A 13,348-nucleotide genomic window follows, 5' to 3' on the forward strand; every position below is an offset into this window, starting at 1 on the left:
AAACTGCAGCATGGTTATAATGTGAACCAAATTATGTATTTGTTATAATAATATGTTTATAACACCATTGTGTTGTAAATCAAGGTTGAGTGTCCACGTGTGAAATTGTAAAACAGAATTTTAAACCCCCTGCCCTCGTCCACCCCCATCCCATCACAATCCTCTAGGTCAGATGAGTGATGAAGGATAAAAGTCATTCCCCCTGTCATTAAGACCATATCATTTATTTGGACCTGGAGTGCTGACCTTTCTTCAGGGCTGTACAGAGGACTGTCCTAAAACTGTCAGAGTTCGGGGGGCACAGGGGCCACTGAGGCAGCCTCACCCCATCTGATAAATGGATTGGAAATAAGCTACCCAACAGCAGGGATGGCCCATTAATTTTAATCAAAGGTGATGTAAAAAGGCGATCAGAGCCACATGACAATGTCAACAGCCCACTAGGTGCGAACAGAGGTCCCCATCCTACCCCACACACATTACCACACCCAGGATGCCCCTCTGTACCAGAGGCTTCTGGCAGCCTCTCTGACCTCACTCAGCTCTCTTTCTCCATCCTTGGCTGATGCTGCCTCCTCACCACCACTGACACCGCCACCCTCCATCTCTTCTCAATTCTCTTCCATGCCCCATTAGTTGAGCTTGGCTGGAGACAAAGAGGCAGGCCCTTGGAACCGAATGACCTGGTCAGCCTGAGATTTAATGGAGAAATCAGGTGTTGTAAGGATAATAGCTGAAGCGCGCCAGAAGTCAAGGACAATGGCTGCAGCCTGTGCAGGCAGGGGTCAGGCTTACAGAGGCTATAATGCCAACCTTGTCCCCTTGCTGTATATTTTATAAAGCTCTGCCAAACTGCAAACTGGAGAGCAGCTTTGTAACTCGGCTTTACTGGCTTTTGTGCAAAGACGGCGAATACGTGTCAGATTTAGTTAATGGTTTTACTGTGCTTGCTGTCCTCTATTATTATTTCTTCTGCTTTGCTCACACCAGGGAGTTTTGTTACCAGGACCGTGGTGAAGGCTGTTAGGTTAGAAGTCTGTGATTGATGTACACAATGTACATACAATAGGCTGATTATTAACAGTAGATGTTCAGTGAAGAATAAAACTACAATTCTGCATTTTATCTCCTGTAGATGAAAACCAACTGAGAGCCATGGGCTATGACAAAACACCTGATATCATCTTGGAGGTTCCAATTGGTTAGTAATCACATTAAAAATGTCAATATTTGATTTAAAATGACTACCTGGTACCATTTCACAACAAGGATTATGCGGTTGTCAAAATGTTGTCATGTTAATGCATTATCTTTAATTTGTGAATGATGGGATTAAAAGAACGGAAAATGTTTCTTGTCCCCTCTGGATCTTGTTTGTGTGGCTTTCTTGTCAACAGTTGTCTGAGTGTTGCTGTGTGTTTCTGTTTATGAAAAGCTGTGGAGGGACACATTGTACACTGGATTGAAAGCAAAGCCTCGTTTGGAGACGACCACAGCCACCGCAACTATCTCAATGAACAGTTCTGGAGCTACTGGAACAGGTTAATCTTCTCTTTGTATTCTCTGCTCTTTGTATTCTGTTTCATTCATAATCTTACCAAATTGCATTGTTATTATTCTGTTTTCATTTGGACCCTGGGGAACAGAGGTTTATGTATGTGTATATGTACGGAATTGTGTCTCAATGCTAAATCATTTGTACATTGAGAGAACATCATTTTCCTGCATATTTAGATATTTACCAATTCTTCCCATGGAGAACGCAAAGTTTATTATTTATTATTATTATTATTATTTTCATCATACTCTCAGTATTGAAAACATGGTTTATAATGACACTGTATGTTGAATGCTTTTTTGTCCCTTTTTTCATTCATTGAAATGCTAGTTCTTGCTTAAAAAGTAGCATATGTCCTACAGTGTGCCTGCCATAGAATTAGCTAGGTAGGTCAATCATAAAAAGGAAAAAAATAAGAAAAAAAAGGCTGTGAGAACCTGACATCCAAAAATTCAGCTAACTCAATCTTAAGTAATCACGTAGATTTTTTTTCATGTTATGGCACAGACAGAGAAGAGTCAGGGTTGCTCACACATGGTCTTCACATCCCTGTTTCCTTTGGCACGGGTTTCAGTCACCAAGTTAAAAAGTCCCCCACTGCCTCCATTGGCCTTGTTACGGCCTTGGCCCCCCTCAGCCGTGACGACCAGCTGACATGTTGTGACATGGTACTGGAGTGCCAGAAGGTTCTACACCCCTGATGCTGTGTCCAAAAACTATGCACAGTCAGGCTCTCTCTTTGTTTTTTGGTTTCTTTGTTCATTTATAGTAATAGTGTTGTGATCTATCCAGACCCAAGCATAGAAAGGAGCCGTTTACCTCGAAAATGAAAATGTATGAACAGTTTATTGTTGTTCCCAAACCTGAAACAATCCTACCATTATCCAACTATCAGAGATTAGATAGCAAACATTATTCATACCAGGGTTTTCTTGATATATTGTAGATGACATTTCCATTCAAAATAGCTTGTTATGTTTGTGGTCTTGCAATTTTGGCAAACAATGGAAACTAAATGGGAACACACATGTTTGAAATTGTTAATCCAATCGTATTCATGAGTTCTGAGGACACTCCTGTATATCCTATAATTAATATAAAGCAAATCAGTATTTTCGGAAGAAATAACTTCCACAATGTTCAAAATATGTTTATCGAAAAGTATAATATGTGATTCGAAAGATTGATGGTTAGTTTGAATCAAATCAAATCAAATAAATATAGGGAAAGAATGGCTCCACATTTAGCAAATCTCACCCCTGGCTATAGACAACTGACCTGCTGATGTCACTCAGAAGCTGCCAGCAGAACAATCATTTGATTTTCAGGGAATATGACTCATTCAATATCATTTAGCAGTTGAAGTGTGGGAGATGATGTCAAGGTCATAATCAATGGTGTGTTTTATTTTTTCATAGTTTTATTTGGAAATGGCCTGATTCCAGAAGGAAAAGCTCTGTCTTTTCTTTTTTCTTTTTTTTTTTTTTAACTATTGCTGATGTCAGGAACTAAAAGTCACTGAGGTGTGAATTTAAAAAGGGCCCATTTCTTCTTTGGTGGGCCTCATTAAATGCCTCAAAAGAATTGGAGACTGAAAAAGGATTTGTTTAATCTCCATAAAAAAAATGTAACATGTTTGACGAGAACTTACTTAAAAGATTACTCTCTCAGTCTATCGAATCTAAAATAATGTAACAGTGAAGAGAGCTCATATCATTAGTATTACAGGCAGCATGACAGGAAAATCAGATGTCCACATAAATACCTTATTGTCAGTGTGCTTTCTTCGTTTGCATTGAAGAAAATGGAATTAATCTGTCGTTGGTTTGCCTCTTTTGTACTGGTGGCATTAGTTTACAGTAGGTCAAAATATCATAATAGTAACAGGCTGATCAGACAGTTAGGGTTAGTCTGAGCCTTACATATTTGCCCAGGGGTGTGTTTCATTGATATTCACTGGGGCGGCCTTGTCCGAGTGTATTAAGGAACTGACAAAGTAGATCCCATCATGTCAGCCAGCAGCCCAGTCAGATAAACATTGTCGTGTCAAAAATGAAAAAATGTCAGTCCCTTCAGACCCTACCTTTTCCAGCACCCTTGTAATTTTTAATTGACATTTACTGTTGACATTTCAAAATGTGCCTCATCTTTCTCTTATTGTTAGACCTTATGCATCATTGTCTGAGGTACAAGTGTATGTGTGCTTGTGCATGTTTGTGTGTAAAGTAAAAGCAGTGAATTTGGGGTCAGTGCTTTGTAGACACAAAAGCATAAACCAATAGAGACCAAGGGGACAAGAGAGTGATGGGGTGACATCATCTTTCTGTCGCTTCTCATTAGTTGGTTTTAGTTTATGAGACGAGCCCTTAAGGGCTGGTGTTTGGGGTGTTTGTCCATTCCTTCATCCCTCAAACTCAGATTTCAATGCTTGACTCCAAACCTTATTGGTTTCTCTTAGACTGCCCTTGGAATCGCACAGCAGTGCTTGTAATTACTTCATTGCCCCTGATTGACATTTCCAGTGATTTGCTTATTTTTCATGAATTCCCTCTTTGCTTTAACTGAGCTGCTTCACCCATTGCTTGTGTTAATTGTTCTTGGTTTGCCCTCAAGCATTGCAGAATGAGCTATGGGGACATGTTTTTGCAGACGGAAAGAAAAAACATAACTAATTTTCCCTCCAAAGCCCTCACCAACTGCATTTATCATCCAAACAATAGTCTTGCCAAAACACTAACCCCATAATGAACCCCTCTTCAGTGGAGTGAGGGGTAATGGCGCTTCACCTACAATGCTTCTAAGAAAAAAGAGAAAAGAGAAAAAAAATGGAGAGAAAAACTGCCTTCTGCAGAATCAAACAGCGTGTTCAGGGCCAGCGCCTGGATGAGATGGCGAAGCAGCAGCTATTGGTGTCTTCCAGCCATCAATCTTAGCTGGTGGCGTTCCAGAGCCAGTGAGCCCTCTGCTCTGACGGATGTTCAGATAATTGAGTTATCCATCTCGCCCAACTATCAGAGTTGCATAAAAATTATTCACCTGCTGGTGAATATTAAACACATAATGAGCCTCTTGTGTGTTTTAGGAGAAGTGGGTAAGGTTAAACACAGCATGTAATGAAATATGGACTCTGGTGTGGTACCACCTTAACTGCCCTTCCTTGATTATGGTGTACTTAAATCAATTATGGTTGGCAAAGTTCCCCCATTACTCTACTAGCATCAGCTTAAGTTCTGACCTTTTATTTGTTGATTAGTTTAGCTTATTAAATGCTGAATTCAGAATATATTTACATAATGACTGTTATTTGCTGACTTCCTTATTATTTTTGCTCTTGAATTATTGTAATGCATTTGCCAAAATTATGTAGAAGTAGGGATTTTGGTTGTTGCCATTATTCATTGCAATTATTATCTGTGCTTGTGGTCACTGAGATGTAGTCACTGAATATGTGTGTGAAGTCACTTAAAAGCTGTGTATCTGCAGCAGTGGACAAAATACAGAGAAAAGAAGTGTTGATATTTGATGGATGGATAAATAGATGGGTATATAGATCTATGATAAGTCCTCATTGTTAGGAGAGAGTGTATCATGGCTTGCACACAAAAATTACAAAAAATAAATCCGTCAAAACATTAACACTACAGACTTTCACATCAAAGCGCATTCACAAAGCCAAAAATCAGACAAAATGGTTCCAAGGGTTCCTCTTAAATTGATATATAGTGCCTGTCTTTTGTATCTTGTTTGTCTAGCTTTTCCGCTCGTAGTCAAAGTTCACTCAGCTTATGAGAGATATTTGTGCCACTTAATTGCTCTGCATGCAGCAGTTGTGTACCATGAAAGAAACAATAGAGTAAGTCAGAATATACTGTACCATTTGCCACAAAATAGCTTTATCAGCAAACAAGCTACTTTTCATTGTAGTATAACAGATTAAAACATTAAATGTAGAGTTAGATAAATATATTCAGAGCCTGTTCATCTCTTTGCTGTTCCCCCTTTTCCCTCCCCCAGTCCACCCAAGCCAACACAATGGACAGCTTGTGTGGAAATGAGCATGGACGCCAGCTTCCCCCCCTCCGAAAGTCAATCAGCTGTGAGATTCGTAAACTGCAAATGTGTCAGAGTTGAAAATGTTAGCTCTCTTAATGGAGGCTTGAAAAGGTTAGATCTGATAAAAAGCTGTCAGCCGTCCACAAAAAATGATTTATAGCAATATAATGGGACAGTATGCCTCATTTCTCCCTCATATGAAACGGGGGTTAAGACTTTTGGGTTTGCCATTATACATCATCTGTCTTGACCACTTGGAAATTTGTTGAGACTCGAATGCAGGCACATGCATTATGTTTTATCAGGCTCTTTTGTTTTAGCAATTTTGAAAGTCATGCACTGGTGTAATGTGGATAATTTATGTCCGCCCATAATTACCAGCAGAAAATTCTCATGCTCCAAAAGTGCATATCGATCTCCATTCAAATCTGTTTAGTGCAAATGAGATTAGTGTGTGTCCTTTGTTGTAATGTTTTTTTGATGTACATAATGAAAGCAAAACTACAATAAATGAGGAAGTCATGATTCTGACGACTCTCGCCAGACTGTTTCTATAACATTAGTAATCTGCTCACTGACACATTGGCTAATGACTGGACAGCAATCTGATTTATGTGATGTTTTATATTAGTTGACACAGCTGCAATTAGACATCTTGGGTTCTTTGTGAACTTTTTCCAATTATATCTGGAACTGTATGCTGTAGATTTTACAGCTGAAATTGCATGGTAATTCTGTTAAAGTCTGAGAACCGTCAATCCATTTGCGACATCAAATTAATTTTTTGATTCAAGATATTGTACACTGGCGTCCTTTTTTTAATGGACGTGTCCATCATTTTTTGTTGAACCTTTCCAAAGCAGTGGTATGAAAGCTTAATTAGTGAATTGTATGGCGCAATGTGTTGTAGACAATCCTCACTGATGCACTATTTGCTTGATAAAGCTTGAAAAGCTTTTATTCCTAGATCCTTAGGTGTTTGCTTCCATTTTATGACTGGTTACATTAGAATAAATGCCTTTGTGTTACAAATAGCCAGGTTATGTGTTCCCATTTAATTCAATTGTAGCATACAAGTAATATAAGCCTCAGCAGCAGCGGGGCCATCATAGAGCTAGAGCAGATAGGGGATGTCACCTGAGAGAGGGCGCCCACAGGCCGTGGCTGCTACTAATCCAATGAGGCTGGACATAACAGGGTGTCCCCGAGGACAGGTACTGGCGCTTCTAGGGTGACAATGTGACACCTCCAAGACCTGTGCCCTGCCATGCCTTACCTCACCTTCCTGTCATAGATGTGCGTAATGGAAAAAATAAGAAAAAAACAGTCTCAATAGTAGCCTTTAAAAAAAACTGATATTCACTGTAATCATATGGATACAATGTTTGATAAGTATTTGAATAGCTGCATTACTGCCTATTCCACACGGTTCTATGGGGTTTTAATGTCTTGACATTTTTATTAATTTAATATGCAAGGGGAAAAAATAGAGTTAGTGCTTGAGCAAATATGAGTTTTCCTGGTAAAGCTTGTGCAGTAGTGCCTAGAACATTGCCTTCCTCCTATTTATAGTTATGGATACCCCATGCAGTGCAGGAACGTGGCCTCTTTTATTGTTTCCTTTGTTATGACATCCTCTTGTAGAATATTCCACAGCTAGAAAAATAGCTATCCACAATGGTGGTTCCTTTAGGGCTTTGCAAGTGTTTGTTTTAGGGCACCTCAGCACACAGAAGTGCAATGCTGGCCCCCAAAGCACAAGCAACTTGGAATATTAATGGCAAATGACAAGTCAGCTCTGATGCTTCAAGGATTTCATGCTTTTAAGGATGCACATTTGGGTGCATTGTTTAAGGCGTCTGGGGTGTAATCCGCACTCTCAGGTCTCCAGCAGCCTCAGGATTTAGCTTTGGTTAAGCCTCCATGTCTCCTATTTATTTGAGTAGGGTTGTATGTGTGCATTATCCAAATTTGTCATTTACCATTGAGTGTGAGAGCAGCTTTGACACGGCCGCTGTGTGTATAAACGAGGAGCGGGACAGAAAGCGGCACCCTAGCGATATATATCCCTCCTCCTGTCTTTCTGCTTGCCTGCGACACTGTGAGATGGAGAAGAAAGCCTCAAGTAAAATGAGGTGCAAGCATGTCAACGCCATGAATTCCTGTTTTGCTATGGAACTTTTTAAAAGATGAACTTACATGCTTTTGTCAGCTTTCACGATGTATGTAGTCAGACTTACGGAGACACACTTTTTTCCCCCCCATTTTCTCAGTCTCTCTGCCTTTTCACCCTTCTTTTTTCCTCTGCAGTGACCTTTTGGGTTTCATTCCCAGAAGAAGTCAGCAGCATTTGTCAAAAGCACAGTGAGTAAGTGGGCAAGGATTAGAATGGCTTTTGTAAAACTCATTCTAACAGGAGAATCTTGATGGTTGCCTGACCCCCAAAAAACATTCAGGTCCATACTATACCCAATGTGACATGAAGCTTATAGGGATATTTCCCTGACATAAAGATAGTCCAGACAAATAGATTTTATAAAATGTGTTGGGAGTTTTTTGCACATCACACAAAAGCATATGTGTACAATAGAGATAACTGAAAAAAGGAAGATAGTTATAGGGACATTTATTATCACACAACGGGTGAGCGTTTGTATCTTGAACATTTAGCTGAATCCATCAAAGGCTGGAGGGAATTTAAGAGGACATTATCTTCATATATACACACATTTAAGTTCAATAGATATAAAGCTATAACAACAATATTTTTTGCTTTGGAGGACCTTTGGTTCATGAGGCCTTTTAAGTATTTAATTTCATGCACTTCCACAGCTGTTTCAAAATAATTTTAATGCTGCCCAACTAAAGGGCTTAAATGCATCTTAACCTGTCTGTAGAGGGGATGTTGGAGACCAGCAGTCATCAGATGATTCCCTGTGTCTTCCAAAGGCCTAAGGAGAGCGCTGGACCATGTGTACTGTGGCATGTCACAGGAAAAGAATGAGACCAAGAATAGTGCGTAAAAAAACAACACATTCTTTGCCATGGCATGGATTTACTGCAAAACAATTCCCAGTTCAATGGAAACCATTGTCTTTTGTTTCTGTTAGCCAATATGGTCCTGATGTTTTCGTTTTAAGGAATGGTATTAGGTATAAAGAAAGGGGGCTTTTATTTTTACCATGATTCAGATGGATAGACAAGGATTGCATATTTTAGTTCTGAATGTACGACTTCATGACATGGCAAGTGTTTAACAGCTTTTTGTGGAGGATTGTGATTTGCCATTCATTCATTTATTCATTGATTTTGTTTGGTTGACTCTCACTATTTGTAGCTTCATGTATGTATGGTATAGGTTACTTATTCCCATTTTTAATGGTATGTGTCTTTTTAAAAGCTACTTAGGTTTAAATCAGTGATGTTTTACATGCTACAAATGAATGGTTAGGGTAGCCAATTTATCTTAGCTTTTGTTTATGTGCTGGTTGGCAATGCCCGGGCACACAAACAGTCACACTCTTTCTATTTCAGACCATACAGCAAATAGAATATTTTTACCAACTGACAGCCAAGGAAACAATGCTTCATATTTCTGCCTTTGTGTTTAAAGAGCAGCTCTGTGTGTACCAGATAATGTGCTGGTACTCATGGTCTGTGGAGGCCCATCAGTCACTGTGTGGAGCTGGCTGCTTGTGATAAGTGGTTCCTTATAGATAACCTAGACAGTAGGCTTCTTTTTATAGGCCCACTGTCCCTCACATAACCTTGTTTTTTTCCCCACCCATGCTTATTTTCTTTCTTTTACAGTGATTTCACCTTCTCGTCTTTTTTCCATTCAATTCCCAAACAGGTACTGAATGAATTTCCATGTAAACATTAAATATATTACCTGCAAAATTGAATCTTGTGTAAATGACCGACACATACATACAGTAAATGTGCATACACCTGAATATGTAGTATTGTAGTTCTCGTTATTTAGTGGAATCCTGGCTCAGTGTGACCCCATGTGAGTATTGACCGCAGAAAAATCCTGATAAAAGGCTTTTGGTGATTTATACCTGGAACAAAGCTGGACCAAGACGGCAAGCCCCCCCCCCCCCCCCACAGTTTTTTTCCTTTTATCCACCTTTTTTATCGGCACGATTCTCAAGCAATGCAATCAATACGAAAAATAAGAAAAACATTTTAAACAAAGCTGTACAAACCTGCGTCACCCAAACACCAATCAGCGTTGTCTACACAATAAATAACGTCAAAAAAAATAGATGACGTCTGGGATGCTGTTTTGAATTTGCACCCATCATTCTTAATTTTTAGTTAAGAGGAGATGTTTACTTTTTTCATTCATCATATGACCTCATCACTCAGGAAAAATAGTGTTGATATATGGTTTGAATTGTTTGTTTCAGTATGTAAGACCTATATCTGATTGTACCTCATGGCAGTCATTTTGATTGATGTACCATAAGTGACTGAATTAAAATACCAGATGAATAGGTATTTGCTTTTGTGAACTTTGCTTGATATTTCAGTATTAATTCATTTCAGGGCACAGTTGCCAGAAACCCTGAAAGAGATACAAGCACATCAGAGTCTTTCCTCACTGGCCTGGCATTTGTTAAAGAGCTTCGTCAGGACCCTCTTCCCCCATCATTGTTCCCAGGCAGCTCTCTCCCTCTCCCGTCTCTGGTTTGAGTTTCACGTCTCTCGGCGGTCTGATTGCCTGATAGCTTAAACATCTCTGCCTGCCTATCCCTTAGTGGGAGTGTGTAATCAAAGACACATGAGCAGCCTGTGTCCAAGTGCTGACCTTCTGATTTTGCTCATCAATTCTGCGGATTAATGTACAGGATCTATTAGGTCAACAGATTTCTCTCCACAAGTGCTGTCAGGCCTATAAATGATTAAAAAATGCACTTGGCCACTGAACCTTAATAAAACGTATTTGTTATTTTCCCTCTTTTGTGTTATATTCTAATATGTTTTGTTTCTATTATGTCTTTTAAATGTGCATCATAATGAAAGCCTTCGTGATTTGGGCTAAGGAGTTAACAGAGTAATGATATGATCCAAATTCCAACCCTGTCCGCTGTCGATGTAACGTTTCATCATATGCGGGAAGTTGAAACAGACGATACCCAATCCTTTCCTTTTGGACTGATGCAAGATAACAGAGGCATACATTTCTGAACAAGTGAAATATAAACTCTGTGCAGAGTTAGGGGCTTTGAGCCAGCCCCTTTGAATGGCCGCCACGGAGATGTCGGAGAAATCTATTTCTCATTTTGACTGATATCTCCATCAGCTGGCATGTTCACACCATGAATCTTCCCCCATGTTAAACTCGAAATCTGTCTCTTCAATGACGGCTGTGTGTTTTAAATGACCACTCTTGTTTTTTGTAATGGCCGTCTGTGTGTCATGGAGGTTACAAGTGAAAGGGCAGAATAGAGCTGTCTGGGGAAAGGCCTCTGATAGAAAGTGCCACTTCAATTTGAGCACAGCTGCAGCTAAGCCTGGCCTGGCTCACTGTCCGGCCCGACACTTCACATTCTCTTCTCCTGCGCCTGGAATGGATGTGAAAACTATTAACTTTAGACAGAGTTTTGGCCTGACCATTTCTGATCCCTTCCCCTTATTCATTGCTTATCTTCATCTTGATTTGTCAGGACTGCACAGTGACAAAGACTGTCTTAGACAACGTTTACATTTTGTTAATTTAAGTTTTCTGACTCTGTAGCCCTTTTTTAAAAAGTTGGCTCAGCATCAATTCCAAGTTGTTTGAGTTTTGACATTTATATACATATATACAGACGGGTGACAAATTAAAAGAAAAAGTAATATAAAGTGGCTTAGTAAGGGGTTGGGCCACCACGTGCCACCAGAACAGCTTCAACGTGCCTTGGCATTGATTCTACAAGTCTCTGAACTCTACTAGAGGGATGAACACCATTCTTCAAAAAGATATTCCCTCATTTCGTATTTTGATGCTGGTGGTGTCTAACACATCGGTCCAAAATCTCCCATAAATCTTCAGTGATGTCTTTTCCATATATCTAAATGCAGTCACTTTAAGCACTGTTCCTGTTTAAACACTTGTCGGTTGAGCAGTTTTTGTGACTGAGGCTCCTGCCATCTGTGCCCCAACAATGAAACCTCTTTCAAAGTCACTTAGATATTTTCCTCTTGCCATTTTGATACAAAATCAGAGTCAACTGGGCCTGCTCAGCATTTTTATACAGACCACAGAGCATGATTGGCTGTTAATTGCTTAATTGTACCAAGCAGTGCACCTGTGTGGAAGCATCTGCAATCGTTACGTTTCTCCACTCATTTATTCAGGGTTTTCCTTTAATTTGTCTCCCGTCTGTATGCATATTATTGTGCACCATTAAATTTCATTTTACTTTTTAAGACTTAATACATTTCTATTGGAGTGGCCAGTGGACTAGACCTCTCCTAATTTGGTGATGAGGGGGTTTAACAGTTTGAGGAACTCTATCCTCAGAGCTGCTGACAGTCCTCAACCCCCCCGAGTCTCTGCTTGGGATTGAGCTTGCGGTCGAAGAAAAGACTACTGGCTCTTCGTTGTGGTTTGAATTAGAATGGGGATAAATTCTCTGAATAATGATCGCAAAACATTTAGCTTCAGCTGCCCGGGTGAAACAAAACACGCTTAGTGAAACTTTGAACTGCTTATACTTTTTTTTCTCCCCCAGCGGTTTTGTTTTCAAATTGTAGCACTGAGTTCATGGGAAACTCACTCTGAGGTTACCTGTGCCCCTGCAGACTGATGGAAAAAACGGATTATGGCCACAAGAATGTTTTTGCAGTTAGTTGAAATATTGCTAACCTTGTCAAATATCATTTTGAATAAGAAAGCAAACATATTTTAATCAGGGTTTTAAAGGCAGGGTTTTTCAAACTGTGACTCTTTGAGAAAGGGGTCAGCTAATTGCGATGTTTGATGTCATGTTTGGTCTCTCTTTCCATTTTGACGCGACTGCCTGGAAGCGAGCACCCTCTCTCTCTCTCTCTCTCTCTCTCTCTCCTCTCTCTCTCGTCTCTCTCTCTCTCTCTCTCCTCTCTCTCTCTCTCTCTCTCTCTCTCTCTCTCTCTCTCTCTCTCTCTCTCTCTCTCTCTCTCTCTCTCTCTCTCTCTCTCTCTCTCTCTCTCTCTCTCTCTCTCTCTCTCTCTCTCTCTATGCTCTCTGTGTCTCTGTCTATGTCACACACATACACACACACACACTGTATCACACACACTCAAATGAAAAACTACTAAAGGTCTTAGAGTTCTCAATGCTGTAATCTTCATAGTGTCTTTCTTCTATTCCCTGTCAGCCCCTCTCTCAACTTCAACCTCCAACCTCTCCTTGTATGCATCACCGAAACTTGGGCCACTCCACACAGACTTGACGGCGCTGAAATTTAAGGATGTTATTCATAATTTTATGAATGAATGTGCATGTCATTGTGTGGAGAGTAGGATATGTCAGTGTTCAGTCTACAATCCCATCTCTCAGTCTTGTTAAAATACAAACCCAACTTGGACCACTCTCCCACCAACCTATAACAGGTTAATCTTTCAAACACACAGTTCCAAATCTCTTTGGGTCTCATAATTACTGTTTTAACAGCAGCAAAGGGGAGGCGGGGGGGGTAGAGGGATATACATTGTAAATTATGTTTGACAAGGTGGGGTTAGTGGTTTTGTCGTGGCTTGTCTTTA

The 13,348-nt window shown here is 40.0% G+C and overlaps 1 protein-coding gene across 2 annotated transcripts in view; it reads left to right on the plus strand.

Annotated features, from left to right (window-relative positions):
• Positions 1–13,348, plus strand: part of cdin1 (CDAN1 interacting nuclease 1) — a 57,012-nt gene that overhangs the window by 27,579 nt on the left and 16,085 nt on the right. For both annotated transcript variants that reach the window (XM_062440032.1, XM_062440031.1), the window contains 2 exons: positions 1,136–1,201; positions 1,436–1,541. In XM_062440032.1, the coding sequence (XP_062296016.1) occupies positions 1,136–1,201; positions 1,436–1,541 (172 nt within the window). The remainder of the gene's footprint in view (positions 1–1,135; positions 1,202–1,435; positions 1,542–13,348) is intronic.

Source organism: Scomber scombrus, chromosome 19 (genome assembly GCF_963691925.1).
Source record: "Scomber scombrus chromosome 19, fScoSco1.1, whole genome shotgun sequence".
NCBI lineage: Eukaryota > Metazoa > Chordata > Actinopteri > Scombriformes > Scombridae > Scomber > Scomber scombrus.